At 43.2% G+C, this 23,956-nt stretch overlaps 1 protein-coding gene across 12 annotated transcripts in view; it reads right to left on the bottom strand.

Moving 5' to 3' along the window:
* Nucleotides 1-23,956, bottom strand: part of KDM4B (lysine demethylase 4B) — a 218,782-nt gene that overhangs the window by 96,045 nt on the left and 98,781 nt on the right. For all 12 annotated transcript variants that reach the window (XM_067558512.1, XM_067558487.1, XM_067558498.1 and 9 more), the window contains exon 9: nucleotides 62-258. In XM_067558512.1, coding sequence (XP_067414613.1) covers nucleotides 62-258 — 197 coding nt within the window. The remainder of the gene's footprint in view (nucleotides 1-61; nucleotides 259-23,956) is intronic.

Raw genomic sequence — 23,956 nt, 5'->3', positions numbered from 1 at the left:
AGCTCAAAATACTCTAGCCACTTCGGCTATGGACATCTAGTGGATGCCATCCCCTCCTTACCTGCGGAGCAGCTTAGCTTTAAGATCAGCCTTTGTCTCATTCCAGGCATGCAGCTCTGGGCTGGTCAAAGCTGTGGGTTTCATGTGGTCCAGGACAGCACTATCTTTCCCTTGTTTCCATAAGTCATAACGTTCTGGTTGTAGAACCCTCACGAAAACGTCCATGGAAATCTTCACCATGTCTTTGCGGCAAGTACACTGCAAGAGAATTCCAGACACCATGATTAGTCCAGTGCCTCAGCCAGTGTGCCCAGCTCAGCGGAATTCCCTTCTTCCAGCTCCCCATGCTTCCTGCCCAAAGCAGGTTAATACTTTGCATATCTACTTTATAACTCCCACAGCAGATACCAGGAGTGTATAGATGTATGAGTATTTGGTGAAAACCTTGGAGAAGGAATTATTCCATCTGCCCTTAGAACAGACAAGGCACAGGCAGAGACTGTGCCAGCTCCCCACACAGCCCTGCCAATATTTCTCATCCTTGATCTGGAGAAACTTGAAAGGGTATTTGAGATCTCAGCCCCCAGTTAATCGTTTTCTGGTCCTCTGAGCATGTCAACAAAATTGCCAATTAGTGGCAAATGAGGTAATAGGATGCTGGCCTAATGAAATGGACGGAGACAAACAGTCTTTAGATGGTAAGAAACTTTGGTTACTGTAGACCTGGCCTGGGTTTGACCTGAAAGCCCAGAGGTGAAAGATTCTAGATCCCCATTATCCAGTCCCCTGTGAGCATGTAACTAATACAACTAACACTTCAGGGCAACATTTCCTAATTGAAAAAGGCCTCAAAAGAACAAAAGCCTAACCTTGTGCCCTGCCACAACTGCTAAACCTTTACATTCCTAAATCAAGATGACGGGTTTGGGAAAGATTGTACCTAGCAAGTGGCAGCACCCAGAATCAAGGGCTGTTCAGTGCTGGCACGGGAGGACAGCTCAGAGCTTTCTTCAGCTGTCCTCATCTACCAAATGTCAACTGACTATTTGGTAGGAGCTGGGGAGCAGGAGGGGAACCATGAGCTGACTCCTCTGGTTGCAGCTAATAACCAAGAGGTCTGCTTGGCAATCAGGTCATTGAAGCAACTGAGCCCACACAAACAGACTAAAATAAAAATACAGATGTGTATCAAGTAGAGTGGTCAACCAAACAGCATGCAGGGAAAAATCTGACAGCTATTAATTTTGTCCGAGCTGACTGCACTTCAACCAAGAGAATAAATGTATCCACATGTTAAGGAAATTATTTTTAAAAAATACTTAAAAAGTGATGTATTACTTCTAAACAGTTGTCACAATAATTATTAGATTCCCAGGAGTTGGATGGTAACCTTTAAACGGTCAGAACTGAACATCAGAGACAGAAGCTTGGCTATGTCCATACACAGCTTCTAGTGACTAAAGACCATGTCTACAGCACTGAAAAATGATCTTTGCTACTGCAGCTTCAGAAGAGGGTGGTACATGTAAATGCAGGGGATGCAGAGGGGAAAAGAGCTGAGCCCATCGGAAGAAAGGAAGAAGGTAATCAGCAATAAATATTTGACATTTAGAGGAAGCATCTCTATACCAGAGAAAAATTTGTACCATTTTTGGGCTACCAAAACAGCACTGACTTGTGGAACTATACATACATATTTATTACTGTATGCAGCTGTGCAAAAGACTAGATACAAATGTATTTTTAGGTGGTCACATTTCCACCATGCCACACAGCATGTGTCCTGTGTGAGACTATCTGCTAGTCATGCCCCTAACAGAGAGAGTTTTTTGCCCCCAGCACTGAAGCCCCAGAGCATGTATGCCTCTCTGTAAATGGCTAGCAAATCAGGGGAATGCAGATTTGTAATGGAGATAATAAGCTTCACAAAAAACAACTTATCAGCCCAAATGAGTTGTGTTTACTCCTTTTCTGGTGGTCGGAAGCACATGGCACCCTATTAGCTGGGCTCTCAGATAACTACAAACTCTTGTCTTGTTTCACACATTGGATCTCTATTCTGCTTTGTAGTCAGAGGATGATGTAATTAGAGCCATTTTCCAGGACTATATTTTTAAAGCTGTTTCACACCCTCCTCCCCCCACACCAAGCCATCTGGTTACATTTCTATCATTTTCTCAGCAGAAAAGCAAGAAATTAGGCAGTGTACAGCTGTGCTAGCTCCACCCCTTTCTTCTCTCATTTGTTACTAACAGCATTAAAATATTTATGGCCCTGAATTTGAAGCAGCAGAGAGAAGAAAGGTTCTCTGCAGTGCTCCCTGCTGCCCTAGTTCCTCCGCCAGAGGATTCCCCCTCCCCCTTGTTTTTCATTTCATAGGAGTGCTGGCCACCTTCTGCTCTGAAACGAAGCACTGACTTGGGGAGCAGTAATAACCTGACTGTATTGAGCAGGAGGGAATATTTATGGCCAGATGATTTCCAGCAAACTCAATTCATTTAATGAAAAACAGTGCAGGAAAGAAAGGCTTGGAATGTAATTTGGCCAAGGAGTTGCCAGAACACAGATGGTGCCCCATGCTTCAGATTCCTGGCTGGACAGAAGCTTTCCCCAGTGTCTCCATCAATAGTGGCTTAAGGGATTTGTATCGAGTGGCTTTTCAACTGCTTTTCCTTAAGTAATTAAGAAAGGCACCTATGTGCTCCTGTGAGGAGGAACTTGAAGATGCACTCTGCAGAGTGGATCACCAGTTGGTCCTGGAGATTGGCCCCCTTGCAAAACGGAAAGGGGCCAAAGTGCTCCTGCAGTACAAGGAGGCCGTTTTTTCCAGACAAAAAGCTGCATAGACAAGGAACGTCCCCTCTCCTGCATCTGCCTTGGTACCAGCATGTGTTCAGCACACTAAAGTTATCGCCTTTCAGGAAATACAGAGCAGATATCCAGTCAGTTGGGGCTAAGGGTCCTGAATGCAATTATGAAAGCCAAAAGAGATAACTCTAACTCCCATGAGGGAGGGGCTGAAGGGCCCCAAAGGATCAATGCACAAAGATTGACGGGAATCCAAAACGGGGCTATTTCAGGTCCAATTTACTGCAATTGTTTTTCTGGGAAGTGACACTGCAAGCTGCAGTCTCTCCCTGGCTTCACCTCCGCAATTCCCTACAACGCCACAAGCCAGCAGCAGCCAAGCTCCCCTCCTTTCACACAAATCTAACATGATGTATGTTTATATCTCAATTTTAATTTTATTTTATTGCTTTCACACTAGCGAGCATGAATAATTTACACACAGTCCTCTGGAGCCTCTTCTAGCCCGTGCAATGATATTTCCTCAGCTGCCGCAATAGTGTCATATACATAGTCCCACAATGGCCAAACAATCACCCCCTTTTTCCCCCCAACCCCTTCCCTCTGGCACAGCAGTGTAATCCTGCTTCAAGCAGCAAGTACTCTCAATGCAACTGCAAACTGGGGGTTGTGGAGGTGTAGGAGGCTGGTTTTAAAGGCATCAGCTGTTTTTTCAGTTGAAACAGGACAAAGAAAGCACATATTCTTCAGCTTTTATGTTTAGGGAACTAACCCAATTCTAAACATTTTGCCCCATCTTCACATCCTCTTAGTCATAAATATCTGCAAAAATGGGTATGTAAATATGGCTACAAATGCTAGAATTTTTGAAGGTGTGTGACTGACACACTCTCTCTCTCCCCCATCCCCATTTATCTTTCCTCTGCCAATTTGCAAATAGGGACAGAAAGATCTCTCAAAGAGAGCTTAGCTGTGCCATTAGTTTCTAATGGAAATATTAGGAACAAATGGAGGGAGGGGGGATCAAGAAAAGGAGTTTTGAAAGGTTCTCTCAAGTACTGACAGAACTCAGGGGACCTATTGTGTTCCAATCATTGTATAAAATGGCAAGAGACCAGGACAAAGGAGTAATTGGTACCCCCTGAATGACTTGTACTGCAGGAGCACTGATTCTGCTCTATAGATACTCCCTTTTATGATGCAATCAAGTATAAAAATGGTGACTACATAATGGAGCCAAGCCTCTTCTGCTTATAATCTAGCTATGAATAAAGGAGACCGACCCTTTTTGCAGGATGTTCAGCAAAAGGGGTGCAGAAAACAAGGACACATTCAGAACGGAGAGAAAATAATACTTAAAGTTCCTCAGCTTTCAGGTAGGCATGAACCCAGATGAGGGATGCAGATCAGCCTCCTCACAACTCCAAGAATAGAAGAGGAGTCACCGTTTTGATACAAGGAGCTGACATTACATCTTAGGACACCAAACCTTCCTCACAATCAATCCAGGACACACATCATGCACTGAAGCCATGTGGCATTCTCTCCTGTCCTTTATTTACTGTTATACACTCTGGTGACAATGACATTCCTTTCAGCCTTGCCTCATATGTGGAAATACCGGACAATTTGATGAGCCGTCCAGGTACTTCAAGAAACCCCTCTCCATATAGCTGTGTTACAATTCAATCAATTCCCTGAATGTCTGTAATGGGTTTCTCTTTACATAGAGTGACTGCTGCATAAAAGAACAGATCGGACAAACGTGCAAGTCAACAAACCTGCCCCTCTCTACTCTGCCTCTCCCAATTCTCCTTGCTAGAGGGTTAGGATGGGATAAATAGCATTGCCTAAATAAGCTATGTCACTAGAGATGGAACACTGATGGTTCACCAGGAATAGTAGAGAAAGGATGCAACACCTGTGTGCAACAGGGCTGGTAGCTCTTAATATTTATGATGTACCTTCAAATTATAAAGTATAAATAAGATAGAAAATAGAATAAAAATAGTCTGCACATAAACAAAGTGTGGTAAAATAGACCAAAGCAGAACTAATCACATATAAATTAAGCTACATAGATTCCTGAGATTTAGTGCCACATTACAGAGCTCAATTTCGTTCCAAAAATCTGTGCTTTCAAATTAAAACATGTCTAGGTCTTTCAGTTGCAATGCTATAAAATCTACACCCAAACGATAGCATTAAGAAGAGGTATGAAATCTCGTTCCTTTATGTACGCCCCTAAATGCTAGTACCTTTAGACAAGTTGGTCTGCCGTGGGCCAGTTTTGGACTGGATTTTAAAAGATTTACCCAGTGAAAAAATCTGCACAGTAAACGCTGCGCCAGACCGTGTTCAGTGGCACAAAAGTTTAACTACTGCTACCCTTTTGCCTAGATTTAATAGGCACAGGATTTGATTTGCTGTGCAGCATAGCCAGAATGCATCAGATGAATCATTTTTACAAGCAATAAATGTGTTTCTTCTTCAAAAAATGGTGCTGGACAGACATATTTGGTGCTGTTTGGAGTACAGAAACCCTGATGTGAAGTCCCAGTCTTCACAGTTCAACAGCCCCAACTCCCCTTTACATCAGCTACTCCTCGATACATGCTACAAATGAAATGCTGAAAAAGCCTAATTCAAGCAGCCCAAGGAATCTTTATTACAGGCTTCCTTCTTTGCTCTCTCAGTAGAAATCATCCCACGGCTTTAGACCCATAGAAGGACTTAGAGTGACAAGGTCGTCAAATGCATGGACCATGACTAAATGGCAACATGAAGGCCGTACACTTGTCAAGTCGAAATGACAGATGAAAAAATTTACAGCTACTGAGGTAAGGGACTCTGGGATCTAATCAAGCATCTTTGAGTCTCTCCTTCTCTCATTTGGTGCCCAGATTGCCATACCAAACTGCTGGGGAACAGCGTGGCTGTCACCATGCATGCCGAGAAAATGACAGATCAAACAGCAGAATATTCATAACCAGGGTCTCCTAGGACCTGCTGGCAAGTTCAGAGAAAAATGAAAGTATGTTGTAGGGTTTGCTGTTTTCCTTCAGTTACAAAGAATCAGAGACCCAAACTGGCAACAAATTGACTTCTGAAAAACAAAACAACAGCTCAGTAAAAAAGCTTCACCCAGTGAACCTCTCACTGGCCTGTTGGTAAAATCCTGCACCTCAGGGGGAATGCCTTACCATTTTTAACACAACAAGCTCTCTCTCATCCTGCCTGCCCTTTAGACAGAAGACAGGACTGGTGCCCACATGAAGCATGAAAGGGCAAAAGACTGGTACCCATGTGAATTGTGAATCATGAACCTCAGACAGCCTCAAAGGGCCCATTTAGTGAAACAACTATATTTTCAGTTTTAGTGTTTCCCTTGACCTAACTATTTAACAAAAAGCCCACCTCCCTCATAGCCCAGAAGGACCTTTTAGGAATCCACCAAATCCAGAGGAACTCTCCACATATTTCCTTCTGAGGCTTCCCCAGCCATCTCTTTTTTCAGAAGCTAGTGACTTCACTGACCGTCTCTCCCCAAAGAACAACAGGGATCTGGTTATCAAAAGATAGTTTATACAGATAAAAGCATGGCAGGTACAACTTATGATCAAAGCAAATGCAAAAGATCCAAACAAATCTGTTTAGATAACCTGAAGAGCCCAGTTTGGAGGACAATCAATATTGAACCGATTTCCCTCTCCCCCCACTATCACAGAACACAGAGTTCAGGCTCGTCTACTGTAGTATTCAGACAGAGCTTATTAAAATACAAAACAGGATAAATAAATAAAATCCCCATTTTGAGTCCCGCAACTTATCCCACCCCAACAGATCTGATCAATTCAGTACTGGTACAGTGAGCACCTTTAAGAGTCTGAAACTGCATGCACACAATTTTTTCCTAAAGTGGTGAAGAGTGTCCTACCCCTGTGAAGGCTAAAAAGTCATTTAATTGCCACAGTCCCACGGAATCGAAATCGGAGAACTGATTATTTAGTCAAGCCAAGGACCTCCTCCCTATTCTCTCTTACCTTCCTTTTACCATTCCCCTCCAGATATGTCAAACTGTCTTTTATGACCACTAATAATCATCTGTAAAAGGACCCAAATTAAGTCAAATGGCTCATTTGATAAACATTAATAAAAAATAAAATAGAAATATACAGAAAGCTGGATCTCATTTTATCACTTTTCAGGAAGATGGATTCTCTCCCTAACAGACGTACCCACTACTAAAAGAAAACAGAACCCAATCTGCTCAGTAACATATGGAAAGTTAATGTGAAGTAACATTTCTCCCCATGTAGAAACAGAAGTTTAGGTAAAATAAATAAGTTTAAAAAATGGCACTTCTGGGCCTCCTGCTTAAGTTTCAGTGTTTGCTGAACTTAGACATGGCAATATGCAAGATCATCCAAGACTAAACTAAATTCCATTTTGCTTTTATGCTGGTTTAAACACAAGAAAAATGTACACATTCAAAAGATGAAGCTCTTTTCATTTGTTAAGCCAGTTTTAAAAGCAGAATAGAAACTTTGGCTTGATGCCTCTAACTCTGAATTGCCCACGATGCTGAAGTCATGGAGGAAGTTGTTTTGGAAGCAAAATTGCTTCCAAGAGGAAGCTAAAATTCTTATTAATTAATTCACTTGTATTAGAGGAAAACATAGTGCTAATACATTTCAAACAGCATGGGATGCTTTTTCCACATAAAATTTCAGAACCCTAACTGGGCAGGAAGGTTACAGGGTTTCCGTTACCTACTCTGAAAGATGCAGGTGTCTCCAAAAGGCTCCCTTCCCTAGTACCCTAACCTGGAGGTTTGCTTCTTCGACCTAATTTCAGTCACATTAGGGTTCAACTAATTACTACTCACCCATACACAGCAAAGGAAACATGGTAATGTGCCCCATCTCTAAATTTTCCTTCCATCCAACTCCACATTCTATGTCTTGAAGTGAACACACATCCAGATGCCCAAGTTTTCTAAAGTGGCTCAAGCACATAAGTTGCAGAAAGATGCCTATGCAAGAGGTGAAAGGCAGATGAGGACTACCTATCCTCAAGTTAATGAAAAGTTAAAATTCGGCGGGCGGGGAAGGGGGGGGACCGGCACCGAGAGACTTAAAAAGTGCATTTGCGTGTTTACTGGCTGGTAGTTGAAAGCTTGTAGGAAGGAATGAGGCTTGACCCCCTGTTTCTGCTGTAATTACTAGCATCGCAGTAAGTCTCAAAAAACAAACCAGTTCATTAGGAAATCCACTGGAAACATGCTGTAGAGTTTCATAAACAAAACAATTAGGCAAAAATTTCCAAGGACTCCCCCTGGTCCTTGGCTGCAGGGCACACTTCCTCCCTACTTGCTTCTGTAATGCTCTGTGCAGGCGGGTAGAATGACAATGGATAAGTGGTGAACAGTGTTAGATAAGGCCAAGATTTACCCTACTCTGTCCATAAACAAGATCAAAACAGAGAATTCTGGTTCAGGAAACAGAATGGTAGACTGTGTTGAGAAGTCTCTTGTGTTGGTCAAAATGTAATAGCTTCATACATAACTGTGTTTGTGTTAGTTATCTTGCACCAAAAGCTTCTTCTGATAACTTAAACTGAACAATTTCCCCAAACTACTGCGCACCTGCCCTCAGAGTCTTCACCATGGAGGCTGAAAACCAGAAGAATGTTTCTAACCATCAAGGGAGTGGGATCCTGGAACAGCCCTCCAGAAGTAGGACAAATAACCTACTTAGTTTTAATATGGAGCTTGATAAGTTTATGAACAATATTATGACTGAATTACCAGCAACAGCAGTGAATGGGACTTGATGACCCTAGCAGCCCCTTTCAGTCCTACATTCCTATTGCTGTAGGACTACACCAGGTGGTTGCTCTCCAACTTAGCAGCTTTCAAGACATTAGCCTGGGATCTATCCTGATATCTATCCAAGCAGTTCTTCTACAAAGCAATCAGAATTACAGTACATAAATTCCAAATTAGTGAGATCCAGAGTTTGAGCCCCACAGGACTGTCAAGATCCTCTCAGAAGCATTACAAACGGAGATTCAATAAAATATCAACTCCCTTCTTTCTTGACAATCTCATTCCAGTTTGTGAGCCAAATAAAATTATTGCTTATGTGGTAAGCATTTTATAAATCTGTATTGAACAACACCTGCTGAGTCTCTCGAGCCATTAACTAGCAGGAAAAAGTTTCATTCTCTCCACTGTTGTGCATGATTTATAGTTTAGTGAAAGAAGGTTACTCACTTGTAATTCTTGTCCCCAAAGTACATAATTATAATAGTCCACTGACAGTTGTGATGCTATGGAAACATGGAATATTCCAACACCAGTGGATCAACTTCATAAATGTTTATGTAACTTTATGGGCTGGCTAGTGATTGTATACCTGGCTATTCAATGGGTGAGCTAAAATATGTCTCCTGTAGAAACTAAAAATCAATGTTGAAACAAAGCAGATAACAGGTCTGCAGTGGACCTGAAGTACTTTAAATCCTACCAGACTATGTGGAAGATGGGTGACCACCTGGTAAGCCAAACATGTATTTAAGCTGTTTGCCTTTAAGATTTGTTTTCTCTCATGATTTTGTTCTGAATAAATAGTACTTTGCTTAATGAAAGCTGACTGGTCACTGATTAACCCTGTCATTGCCCCGAGAGAACAGGCCTGCAGGTGTTGAGCTAAAGCCAAGTCTGCTCAGATAATCACAGTGAATCGCAAGAGTCTGAAGCCTAAGACCCAGGTCTAGAGGGAGAGAAGTCATGGGACTCTGCTCCAAGAAAGGTAACAGCTAGAGGCCTGAGACTTCAGTGGGGTGCCCTCAAGGAGGCCACAAAGAGGTCAGAAGTGCCGGACTCAGGAACTATGACAGTCACCATTCCTGGGTTTACGCGTAAGTGAGCAGATAGCAACATCCACACAACTTCAAAGTTCCCAGCTGGTAAGCCACAGGAATCCTAGACTACCTCACTGAGGGGATAAAGCAGTCTCTACGTCTACTCTGCTTGCCATGATTTCTTTGTTTTTTACCTTTTGTGCTCAAAAAAAGGAACCAATAGCTAAGCTATATCACTACACAGTTGAATGGGGCAACAGGATCCATCATTTTACACCACATGCAACCATATTATGATGAGAAGGCATCCATCACTGTCACAGCTTTGCAGAAATGTAACTGTGCTCAGTGGAACATAAAACATCCATATCCAAAGTGCCACACTTAAGATTTAGGGACTGATCATGAAGGTGTATTATCAACTAGATAAGCTGGTCTGAAATCACTTTCTCCTTTTTTCCTATGTGACCAGGAATAGCTTGGAGATCACAGTCCAGTCCCACACCTGTAGGAAATAACACACTTCTAAAGTGCAGCACAGGCGCCTGACATTGAAATGAAGCCATCTTTTTGGTGAGCAGGTCCAAAAGACAAACACACAAAGGTTCACCAGTATTTCCACGATATTCATATGAGGTTTAGATTGTTTGGAGATATCGAAGGGCCCTGCCGATGGAACACCTCTTTAAGGGTTTCTCATCCGAGGATGATGCTTCCATCATTACTATGACTTGGATTGGAAGAATTTGGAAATACTTTCCTAATTGTAAAACAGGCTGTCCATAGGCTAGCACAAATCAGTGTATCCCAGAAGAACACTACCACATTGTTGTGAGGTGTGAGCTGTAACCACTGGGACCTCATAGAACAGAGACTGATTCACATGGAGTTGTGTATCATTGATATCACAAGTACCACTGCAGCCAGTCAGGCCAAGCCTTCATAGAGGTGGTCCAACTTTTTCTAGTGATGTAGATCTCATGTGTAGCACCTCCACAGGCCACATAAAGAAACAAAATGGCATCCTCCATGGGACACGACCTCACATGTACAGTGCATGCAAAGTCACACTGCGCAGACGATACCATTTTATAGAGCAGGTAGGCTGCATGGGCAGATATGTTCAGGGGTTGGAATTAATTGTCCTGCGAGCCACCAGTTGGACCAGACTTCAACCTGTCAATGGGTAATGTGTAATCAAAGTATATGACAAATAACCAACATGTGGAACACCTGTATTTTGTTGGGTATCATGCCAAAAACTATTATAATCTATCATTTATAACTATAAAACCTGTTTAGGATGTTTTCTCACTGTGTGAATTAAATAAACTAGAAAGAAAATGGGAAAAAATTAATTCCATTGTGAGCAACCATGAAGATCTTCCAACTCTTACTCCTAGGGAAATTCTGCACCACTGTGCATACGTAGAATTCATGTGTCCTGCAGATTTTTTTTTCCGATACAGAGAATACATTCTTCTGGAGAGGTACTGAGCCTTTTGCCCATCAGGGGCTGCTGTGGCACCAGAACAAAGGCAGCCAGCTCACAGCTGTAGCAGTCAGCAGCTGATAGGGAGGAGGAGAGGCTGCCTTCCTCACAGCACCCTGCCTGTGGACCAGGTGAGAAGGCATGGGATATGGGGGTATGAGGGGGAGAATACACAGATCGGGAAACATGGGGCTGCTGGGGGGTGGGGGGAATCACAGTGGAGTTCAGAAAAACTAGTGGGGGGGACAGACTGGAGCAGGGGCTGAATGGGAGTGGGGGTGCAGGGACACATGGGGACGGGGCAGATACGCCTCATTGATTGGGAGAGGCTAGGGAGCAGCCAGGGTCTGTGTGGGGGAGGTTTCCCAATTCTCTAACAATCTCCCTCCCCCCAAAAAACCCTGTTCCATACTTCTCCCACCCACACCCAGCAACCCTCCAGGTTCACTCCCAGGCTACTTCCCAGCAATTACTTCCCTTTCCCTCAGCTCCTCCGTTACCCAACTCTCCCAAGCCTTTGCACTGCTTCTGAGGGCTGCAGGAAATACATTTCTGTATTGTAGTTTAAATGAATTACTCAAAATTTACTTCCCCTTGCTGAGGAAATGTTACCAGAATCTGTGTGGTTTCAGACCATCTCGCAGAGCAACCAACATGAACTTCGTTGCCCACCACATCCAGGAAAAGTCTTGGGAGCAAAATCAAGGCCTGTACATGGCCTTCATCGATTTAACAAAGGTCTTCGACTCTGTCAATCATGAAGTCCTGTGGAAGGTGCTGGCCAGATTCAACTGTCCTCCAAAATGTATTAAGGTTCTTCTTCATGATCAGATGACTGCTACCGTTCTTTGTAATGGCTTGGAGATGGACCCTTTTGTCATCAAGACTGGGGTTAAGTAAGGTTGTGTTATTGCTCTAACCCTGTTCTCCATCTATTTAACAGTCATTCTGGTCCTCGCTAAAGATCGTCTTCCCCACTGGAGTTGACATTCAATATAGAATGGATGGGAAGCTTTTCAACCTTTGACGTCTCCGCTCGAAGTCTAAAATCCTCAGGGCATCATTATTGATTGATGATTATGCTATCCTTGTGCATAGTGAGAATGACCTTCAGTCCACACTGGTTTTTTTGCACATGCCTATCAAAGCTAGGACTTTCACTTAATATCGAGACGACTAAAGTGCTCTATCAGCCTGCTTCAGGTCTTGCACATGATCCACCACAAATTACTGTTGAGGAACAGACTTTGGCGATAGTCAAGCATTTCTGCTACCTCAGTAGCCAACTATCTAAAAAAGCAAAAATTGACAGATTCAGCACAGATTCTCCTTTGAGAAATTGCGCCGATGCATTTTCACTGGTTGTGACTTACGGAAGGATATCAAGATTCAGGTCTATAAGATAGTTGTCATCCCTACATTCCTTTATGGATGCAAAACCTGGGTGACCTACCACAACACCTTAAGAGTCTAGAGAGGTATCACCAATGATGCCTCTGGAAGATCCTTTGCATCAAGTGGGAAGATCGCTGCACAAATGCCAGCATCCTCACCAACATGAAGCCAATATCACCAACATTGAAGCAATGGCTCTTATGTACCAACTATGCTGGATGGACACTGTGTACAGATGCCAAATTTTCGCTTCTCAAAACAAGTTCTCTACTCTTAGCTCATCTATGATCAGAGATCTTGAGGTGACCAGAGGAAATGCTACAAAGGTATATTGAAAACATATCTCAAGAAAACTAATGTGGATATCGTAAGCTGGGAGGAACAAGCCACCAACTGAATTCAGTGGTTCCATATTCTCCATCAGGCAGTGGCCTGCTTTGAGGAGAAGCATCTTGCTCTTGAAGCTGAAAAGAGAGGGAGAAGGAAAAAGGAAGAACTTTCTTCCAGCAGGTAGTTGACCTGCTGAGAAATGTTTGCATCTGTTGTGGGCAGATCTGTGGTTCCAGGATTGGACTCCTGAATCATCTCAGGACTCATGTAAATCCTGTGGTAGTGATCATCCTCGAATTGAGGGATTGCCGAACGAACTCAAAGTTTTGTATTAATATGCCCAGTAAGTAATTATTTGTCAAAATACATTTCCTCAATCTTTTTAGTTGTCTGTATTGCTACAGACAAACTTGTTGACAGGTATTTTGAAATAAAATTACCAAAATAATTGAAACTGGCGTGATTATATTGTGTTATTTTGACAAATAAAATATGCAGAATTATGCAGAATTTTAAAATATTGTGCACTGAATTTTTAATTTTTTGGTGCAGAATTTCCCCAGGAGTAAACTCGGTTTGTCAACAGGGCTTGAACCTCAGACCGTCAAGATCCCCAGTGCAGACCTCTAACTCCTTAAGCTAAAAGAGCATTTTATCAGCTATAATCACCAAATTGTCCAGATGAGGGAAACCACGAACTGTTCTGAGAAGGCATACAGCTTGATTCCTGCATATGGTGAAACTAACTCAAGAATTCCTTGGCTTCACTACTCCCCCTCCCCACAAAGACATACAGTTTTCTAGAAACTGAACCTGGGAAGCAAACTCTACCAAGCCTGCCCTGCTCATTTACCATACAATGAATTGGCCACAATATACTCTGGCATTAGTAGGATCTAATACAGTGGTCCCCAAACTGTGGGCTGCACCCCTCAGGGAGACATGGCAGGGCGTGGCAGGCCTCAGGCCAGCCCCCATTGGGGACAGGGAGGGCCACCTGGCCCCGCTCTGCCCCCAACTCCGCTCCACTCGCGGCCCCCAACTCTTGGCCCCCGGCTCCCGGCTCTCAGCCCCAGGGAGGCACAAACTGAGTCAATTATGTATAAGGGGGTGGAGGGGAAGCATAACAAAATGTTTGGGGACCACTGATCTAGTATGTATTTGCATTAACCTCTTTTCAGAGGTTAAGAAGCTAAAATTCACTTGCTGTACCTTCAATTAAGAATTTGGCAGAGAGTTTGTGCATAAATAAGTCAGGCAGGGGACTATGTATATATCTGAAAAAGGCAAAAGATAGCACAAGCAACCAAAATCCCTTTGAAAATTATGCAACAAATGAAGCACTCCTAATTCTTTCAGTCATAATCTACATCCATCTGCAGATATTTTCAAAGCAGCATGAGGAACTGGTGAGTTACTGAGCACAAGCAAGATCTGAATGCTTATGAATAAGATTAGAAAGTGTTCCTCTTTGAGCCACCCAGTGAAAACCTTGCACCTGTCACCAGGGAACCAAGCTGGAGAAAAATAATGAGCACTTCTGTCAGGAAAGACAAATGATTAAACAAACTGAAGCCAAAAATCAGGAGAGGCAGTTTGGAAGGAGTCTGCTCCGACTGCACTATCACCAAGGTCAGCCTTCATTTTAAAATGTTCTTGGTACACATAGCGAAGGGTTGGGAGGGTAATGAATGCTCGTGTTTAGAAGGTATTTAAAAAGGCATGGGGGGAGGATCAAAGGGAAGGGCACTGAGGAGGGGGAAAAAGCCATTCCTCTTCCAGCACTGTTAGGGGAATTTGCTTCTGGAATAGAGGGTGTTAATATACTAACCATGCATCAGTACTGTCAAACAGGGAGCATTCTCTCAGTGGTCTCCTGCTATGAGGCCATCTACCATACAGTGAGAGACAAAAAGACAGACTAGCTGAAGATAAATCATCTCCAACTAGACCAAAAAGCAACAGTAAAAAAATGTTTTATTTCTAAGTGCTTTGGGGAGGGTAGGAGAGTGGGCAGGAAAACTGGGGCCCAGCTCAGTGAGCAAATGATTTAACCAGTGTGGACAGGAGTGCTGCAAGTGGAGAGAACAGGCATCCCAGCTGTAGTGACATCAGTTTAACATGAACATTCATCACTTCCAAAGAGCCATGAGCACAATACGGACTCATTGTTACCCTGAAGGCAAGGGAAACAAACTCCAATCCTGTGTTCACGCACCCATCCCTCCTTACTTGTCTGAACACCCCTTGCCAATGCACACCCCTCAAGCACGTCCACTGCATGCACACTCCTAGGCCAGATGAATAGGCCAGAGACATGAAACGACTCTCTTCCCTTAAGCACATTTACTGTGAAAGAATAAAGAATCATTTAAATTATACTTGTAATCGTTTTCTAGGATTCCCACAGAGTTTGAGTTAGTTTCCTGTCAGCAGCAGGAAAGAGTCATAGGAACAGAGATGATTGGAAGAGTATGAATTTCTTTTACAATGGGCAGCCAAGTACTCCCATTCTTTGAACGGTTAAAGCTGATCTCACTTGCTAGGAGGAGGAATAGGGAACCAGAAAGACAGTGGTAGTTTTAAATCAACCCACTCAACATTCATTCAGAATTATAGATGCACTGACCCAGATTACAGCAAAAAGAGCACCTGAAGCCGTCCCCACTAATCAGGAGTACGACAATACTTTTCAGACTCAGAACCCATCTGATCTCAGTAACCCAGGTAAGTTACTATCTGGAAAGGAACCCGTTTTCCAAACCAGCTGCACTGTTTTAACTGGCATACTGACCAAGGATACTAAGCTTTGTATTTTGGCTTTTAACAGGATCAGAGAGCAGGAGGCCTATGAAAAGACAATCTGTCACTTAACTTTCACTTGGCTGGAGGAGAAAAGGTAAGAAACAAGAGCCATTAAAATAAGCAGTGTTGCTAATACTCAGAATTTACCTAACAATCTGGGAATGTCTACACTGCACAGTTAGCCCAGGCACTTGGTTAGCCTAGCCCAAATACGATCATTCCCATAGCAAAGCCATAGCCATTTTATTATTTCTGTATTTGCCCATGCGTGTCTGGGGGCATATCCCATGGTTCTTTGAGCTGTGGCACTCTATGATTCTTTTTTGGTCAACTGCAGAAAAATTTGTCTCCTGAGTGGGGTGTCAAGATTGCACAGCTCCCTGCCATATATGGGACATCCCAACAAGCCAGTCTGCCCGAAAGCCAGCACCTGGTGTTTGCGTTCTCACTGAGGGCTATAGAGTATTGTCAGCAGTTACATATCACCACCCAGCACTAAGCAAGCATCTTCATCCTTAAAGCAAAACCATTAAAGAGTAAAGATGTAAAGAAGTTCCTATACACATGCTAAAATCTTACCAGGAGGTCAGCCATCAGTCTTTTGAGGCCCTTGGTAGACCAAAGTCTTCACAACCCTTCCGTGAGGATTCTGTCCTTGGATATATGGTCCTTTCTATTTGCTGGATCAGGAAGAAGGCTCGGAGGCAGAGTGAACAGGCTTTTTACGCCAAAAGCCCTTTCTTTGTCTTCCTAGTCTCTGGAAACCCAGTTTGAACCTTCCCAGGGGCTGGTACCTCAAAGGAGGTGCTTACAATGTGAGTGATTCACCTTAATCACACCGCACTGTTGTGGTACCCCTCTCACATGGTGTTGGACACAATAATACATACAATCCCTGGCCCACAGTGATCCATAAATTTAATACAATATGTGCCCCCAAAGATAATTCATGCAGTTGCAATATCTGTAATATCAACATTTGTCTGTGTAGACGTTGTCTTATTTATTGGGGGAAGGGAGATGATTCTTTCTGTGAACAAGGAACATATTGCCAACCATTGGGATGATGGTTAATACTGCCACCACCCCATCCAGATTAAAGTTGAACAAACCTTTCCTGGATTAAACTAAAACAGACTGGTTTAGGGCACTGAGCCTAGTGAGGAGTGAGTTTTGGAGGCTCCTCTGACAGAAGATGGCAAAAAGGACAGGACAGATCAGGTTCCATGAGATTTCCAGCCCCCACAGGGCGTCTGGGACAGGCTGGAGATCTTGATTTGCACAAGATTTGGAGCCATAATAGCCTTACACTCCGGGCCACTTTGTTTGCTGGTTTCCAACAGTCAGTCCTACCACCTCCCTCCCTTATGTAGGATGCTGCAGGCAATGACAGTTGCCACTTTGGGCTAGGAGGGAATTTTTCCCCATGCCACCAGATTGGCTGAGGATGGTTGGGTTTTTTCACATTCCTTGTAACAAAACCTAAGTGTCGGAATTTGGGCAACCAGAGAGCTGGGATTCTCCTCCACCTGGAGATCACAGTTTGGACCTACATAAGAGTCATTTAATTGTCACAACTTTTGGCAGGTGCCCAGTGCAGGAAAATCACTGATTTAGACTACAGATCCAAAAAGGTAACACCGTGGGCATCCCAAAGGCATCTCCTTACAAGATGGGGGCATCATGTCTCTCCCTTGGGAGCAAAAGTGAGCCAGGGGCCAGGAAACTGCCTCTGTGGGACTGCCCAGCTAATGCACTTGGATGGTGGTGCTGGCTGGGGGTCAAGGTCCACTCTTGCCTCATTTCCAAAATGAGAAAGGGTTGCTAGTGGATGAGCAGAGGTGCCCAGAGACCCTTTTACTGTGATGATTGGCTCCCCCTGCAATGGGAGCCCCCAAGAATTGGCAAAGGATCAATGGACTGCAAGTGACTGCACTGGCCTTGTCCCCCAATGGAAATTTTGGCTATAATTTGACTAATAAATTTGCAACCTGATTAAAACCCATACCACATGTCCTTGTCTTCTTCCATGCCATGAGCACACCAATGGGCTTTTAGCCTGCCTTAAAAAAAACAAAACAAACCAAAAACACCCCCTCCCCCCAAAAAAAATCAGAAACCAGGACACATGGTTTAAGTCCTGTGAATGTTAGATCCTCACCTCATACAACACTGTTCTAGCCCTGAGCCTTGTAAAGTCAGCAGTTCAGGAAGTACAAAGTCATCTAAGGAAGGTCCAATGACCCTCTTACTTCTGTCAAGCCTTTGGTTAAAATTTTCATGGTGTGAAGGAAGGGAAGAGGAAGAATTTCTATAGCAACAGCAGCAAATCTACCTTTTTCGTGAGTATTTTGCTACTGAAGCTCAAAGAACTTCACATCTACAGTGCTACACACACAGTACACACACTACACACAGACGCAGACTTTACAAGAGGAACTCCTGAAAAGTTTTGATCCACCCCAGACTAGCTTAAGACACATGTAATCCTTCCATGATTGGCTGGGAAACATGGATGATTGAGAACACTAGGATTTTTCCTCCTAACTCTCACCAACTGAAATGCAATCATTGTAAATAATGCTCCAAGAAAGAAGAACTCCCACTGAAGCCATCCGTAAGGAACCAGCTATCCAGTTCAAGTGTCCACAATTTATGTGCTCCTTGAACTGAGGGGACGAAATGTTTTGTTTGGTGACATGCAGTTAAGGAACTGTTCCTTTTGCTTTATGCCCACGCTCATTGGTTGACTCTTCAGTACCACCTTCTGAAGCTATCCCAATGGAGTGACACCAGACCTGTGAAGGGATTTTTAACAGCCATGTAACGTAAACCTCCACTCTGACACATGAATGACTGGGTCTGGTGGACTCCTGTGTGACAGAAGCTGAAAGAATAAGCTGCAGGGAAGCCCATTCTTCATGTAGCTATTTACTGTAACCACAATGCACCTTCAACACTATAAATCAGAGGGTTAGTGAGACAGAGAAAGAACAGGCGATCATGTCAACCTAGCTACCAAAGGAATCAATTGGGTCAGGGGCAGTTTTCCATTCCAGAAGGCCTGCCCATCTCCCGAGGCCTTGGATAATCACCCAGAGCAGGCAAATTCATTACCGAACAGAAGAACAGAGTATTCAAAAGCAGCAAAAAATATCTGGTTTACACTGTACAGTAACTAAGCTCAAAGTAAACCAGGCGGAGTATTAGAATAGGCCTCTCCTCTTAAAACTGTATGAGTGCTGAATTGAGAAATATCTCAGATGGGTTTCAACTTTCACTGATCATGCTCGGAACTTGAGTAAGAAAAAGGCACTATCATTCTGTTTAAAAAACAAGTAACTATCCTTCCTCTGATAACAGCAACCTGTACGGATGTGTAACAGGGGGCTTGACTAAGGGCTGGAACCGCCAGCCAACCTTGATTAGTAAGGAGCCACACCTGGGACAAATTAGGTGTTTTCTCTATAAAGACACCTTGCAGAGGAAACTGCAATGAAGCAGGGAATGCTCAGGGATCACAGACTGCTAGGAGTGAGCAGGCTCCAGCAGACAGTCATGTACTGAGATGCCAGACAGGCAGGGCCTGTCAAAACAGAAAAGGCCTCAGGCAGGAAGGCCTGGGAGGAGGAAGAAAAACTTCTGCTTTGTGTGGACTTTCAGAAGGACTTCATTCTGGGATTTTGCATTTTGTTTGGAGTTTATTTCATATTAATAAACCCAATCCCCAAGGAGGTTTCTTTTTTTTTTTTTTTTTTTATCATAACTAGCGTGTGTGAAATTTTATTTGAACAGTCCAAGTGGGAAACTGAGGCAGGCTGCCTGCAGTGTAACCCCCCCAGGCCACGAGGGAGTACTCCAGAGGTGGCCAGCCCTGTTACGGGGTGCTTCAAAAAGGGACTGGAGAGACAGCAGATTAGGTGAGCATAGGGACTCTGGCAGAATCTCAGAAAGCTTGCCTGCTTCTCCCTGCCTCTGGGGAAATTGCAAACTATCTGCTCATTATGCATACAGTAATACATCAGGAGTGTTGCAAAGCAGTCCTTCGGTTCAACATGTGAAAAAATTAAGGCACAAAATACGTTTTTGCACACAGTAGTTATGTGCATGTCTCAAAAAACAATCCCTTAGAGTTCCACACCACGCTGACAAGGTGACAAATTCTTCACTTGGAAGTGTTTTAAAGGGGCCAAATTAGGCTCAGTACACAAGCCAACACACATAACAAAGTTTTGATTTCTACCATTTGTGAGATATAGTTCCTACTGCACTATCAAATTATTGCTGTCAACTCTTCAGGAATTATATTAACTGGAAACTAAACCCACCTTCTATGATAAAATCTACTGACACCAGTGTGTGTGTCAAATAAGCAATGCTTCAGTTGGCGCATCCCTAACTTGCTGCCCTGTTTTATTTCACAGTGTCTTTGTTGTACATTGCATCTTATAGACAAGATCACCAATACCCAGGCACTTAAAATCTAAATTAGACATGTATCATATGACAAATGGCAAGCCATGGTGGAAAAGGTTCAGGAGCAGTAAACTATGGGAAAGAAATACTGCTCCTAAAAGAGCACCTTTCCCAAAGAAAGGCAGGCTATATATATTAGTCTGGACTATATTTTTTTTAAAAAGGAGCCAGGCAAGCAGGAGCGCTGTAGTGGAAAGCACCAGAATGGAGTTCTGTGATGGAAAGCTAGCCAGAAGGAGATGAAGGCTACTTCGTACCAGCACATAAAAGTAGAACTCAGGCAGACAGAGCATCTTGACCCCATTTTGTATTGAGATAGATAATTCTAAGAGTGTCTTTGGAGTAGATGGGAGATGAAATGATACTATGAAAATGCCAGCCTGCAGTAACACAGATGTTATCAGCCTCTAGTGTCTGCTATTAATATAATAAGGAACATAAGAAATTGCTCCTATCCACCTATATATCAAGTCAGGTTTGCAAAAGAAATAGAAAAGCTAACCTGTTAGATGCACATGAATTTCTGGAGGAATTGCAGGTTTAGAAGCACCTTCTTGAATAAGGGAAAACTATAGGTATAGACTGTTTAGGGGGTTCTAGCTGGGACAACTTAAAAATGCCTGCTACAAAAAGGGTTATTAATAGTGTATTTGACTAAACAATATCATCCTATGAGCTTTCCTGATTGAAAGAAGCCTTCTATAGATGACAACCAAAAGCAGAAATGCAGAATGGGACTTCAGGCTTACGTAGCAAAACTATACATTACTAGGAAGAGAAAGCTATAAGTTGCTTTATTTCAGCCCATAAGACCTCCTGGTAGTATTTTACAGAAAAATCAAACAAAACAGATTTTACTGGAGACCATTACCTGAAGGGCTAAGGTTCCTGGGAAGATTCTGGAGGGGGCACAAATGTGTGAGGGGAGGAAAGGTTTCCTCTTACAATTTCCATGTCTAACAGTTTGCCTGCAAACACTAACTACTAGAGTGTAAAGAATAAATGCCCATATTCAAATAAAATGGCAACAGCACTTGCATTATGTTATGGTCTAAACCAGGGAATCCAGAGTGCAGGCAGACACCTGAAGTATTGTTCCCTTTCTCAAACAAAGAATTCAAGAATTATCCCCTTAGTATTTACTGAGTGGAAAGATTGCTAACTGATTAATATAGCCCAGTTCCAAAAACACTAGCATCTTTAAAAGTTACACTTTCTGCAGGAGTTAGAACTCTTCATGTGACAGACCATGGAATTTAGGAAGTGGTTGGGAAGGCCTGGTGACAGTGTTTCATGCCGATATACACAAGTCTAAAGAGTGATGTCAGGTTGCTACCTCACCCCACAGGCCAGTAGCAGCCATTGGTTCCACAAAGGCAGCTGGAAACAACTTACAATGCTCAACTTCAGCTCCTTGCATTGAAATGGCACTGGCAGGCTCTGGTCAGTCCCATCCAAGCCTTCTTGACTGGAAGGATGATGGCTGCAACACAGAGCTTCTTGAGTTCGGGTTGAGGTATTTACAGGGATAATGTGATGATCTGGGGGATCTGTCTATGTACAACCTATGAATTCTAATTGATTTTATGAATTCTATGTCTAATTCCAACACCCAATGTGTAAGCAAGCCATAGGCTGATAAGGACCATGTCACATATCTCACCCTTTGTCCAGAACAAAGGAAAGTAGACAGAAGTTTAGTAACTGTTCTGGTAGGTCAATAGGTATACTAAGGAGGGTGCTTAACCTGGGAGAATCCAATTATTCTCAGTGGTCTATGTGAGGGGCCTGGAGCAGGTAGTTTGCCCAGAAGAAGAGGCAACAAAGAAACCTGGTGTTAATGCTAACATTTAAAGACACCGACAAATTATGCTTGGGACAGCAGAGAGGAACAAAGAGTTGCTTTCACAGCAGAGAGGACCTTTTTGGACTACTAGACTACCCAGGAGCTGGATGACACTGATTGCAGAGGTCAGACAGGGACTCCATATTCCCAGGGCGAAGCCATATGCAGGAATGGGATCTTGGACTCCTTAGACTCTGACCAAATCCAAAAGAACACTGGAGAGTGGTGAGAAAACTGAGACCGAGATCCGCATGCAGGTGTTTTTATTTTGTCTAGATCCATTTTATCTCTTGTACTAAGAATAATTCTGTTAGAAACCTTTGCAGACTGACTGTGTTTGCTTCAGCTACCACATGTCCCTGAAGAGGTGAACTGTAAGCTAGAGCACCCATGAGATTGGAAAGGGTGTTATTAAGCAACTGGGGAGTCTAGGGGAGCTGGCACTAGTTTCATGCCTAGGCAGTTGGACCATGAGTCTCATCCCTAAGAAAGGGGTGGTGGAAAAAGAATGAGGGTACATCTACTTTGCAGTTAGAGGTGTAATTTCCAGCGTGGGTAGACGTACATGCACTAGCTTTGATTGAGTCAACACACTAAAATAGTAATGTAGCCACAGCAGCACAATAGGCTAGCTTCCCAAGTATGGACCTCGGGTCTCAGACACATTTGTGCTCTGCCGCAGAGACACTGTTATTTTTAGCACATTAGCTCAATCAACACTAGGACAGTGTTTCCCACCAGTGTGCCCATCAGGCCTGAGTAGGATGCCATGGAATTTTTTGAAAAACGATCTGAAGAATTTTGGACTGGCTCATGAATATTCATGAGTTCATTTCGAGATTATATGGTGGTGTGCCTCAAAATAATTAAAGGTATCAAAGTGTGCCACGGCAGAGAAAAGGTTGGGAACCACTGTACTAGCACATGCACGCCTACCTCCAACGGCAGTATAGATGTACCCTGAGAGTGTGCCAGCTTGACAAAGTCCTGGCTGGGATGATTTAATTGGGGTTGGTCCTGCTTTGAGCAGGGAGTTGGACTAGATGACCTCCTGAGGTCCCTTTCAACCCACTGTCCTATGATTCTATGTGCCAAGAAACCCAGAACCAGAGACCATAATTGGACACGGTTCAGACTCAGGAAAGCTTAAACGCACAGAGTAGGCACTCTCTAAACTGGGTTACCAAATGGGTTACCTCATTAAGCCCTGCTGCAGGAGGCAATGGAGATACCCATGATTTCCCTGCTTTAGGAGAAGTAACATATCTAAAATAGCACTATTAAGAGGTTCCAGATACTTCTTTAAGTACATTAGTTACTCACCACTTAAAGGAAACAAAACTATCTAGAGGCCTGTGAACCAAGGTCACTGATCCCCCATTTTCATTTCTTTAATTGTCATGTTCATATTAACCGAATAGGACTAGGCAGGCAAAATCCTAGTTACTCAACCCATGGTTTTCTCTCACCCACATTTCCAATTTTAACCATGCTATAACCAGGCCAAAAGACAGACATTTCATAACTGGGTTCCCCCATGATGATGGGGCCACATATGTTTCTACCAGAAGATAGATTATATTTATAGTGTAAATAGACCCAAAGGCAAGAATCACCAGGGATGGAGAGGGAATGTAAGCAAGTCAGGAAAATCGATCAAAAAGAAAGAACTGAAGGAGAGGTGGTGAGAAGTGTCAGTAATGTCACACCACTGGCATCATTTCTGTGCAAGAGAGACAGCAAGCAACTGAGAACAGCAACGAAGCCTGAAATACTTTTGGCAATGCAAAAGAAAATGTACACACAGTAACAATGGGCTCTTATACCTGTGATTTCATCAGCACGTTAAGCAGGATTTTGAAGTCTTTCCTGCCATTCTATATGCAAAAGAGGCTAGAAATCATTCCAATAGGTCAGTGGATGACAGCCACCAAGTA

This window comes from Emydura macquarii, unplaced genomic scaffold (assembly GCF_026122565.2).
Source record: "Emydura macquarii macquarii isolate MOO-44397 ecotype Brisbane River unplaced genomic scaffold, CSIRO-AGI_Emac_v2 contig_306, whole genome shotgun sequence".
Lineage (NCBI taxonomy): Eukaryota > Metazoa > Chordata > Testudines > Chelidae > Emydura > Emydura macquarii.
The sequence above is the reverse complement of the archived record's forward strand: the minus strand, read 5'-3'. Positions and strand labels throughout refer to the sequence as shown.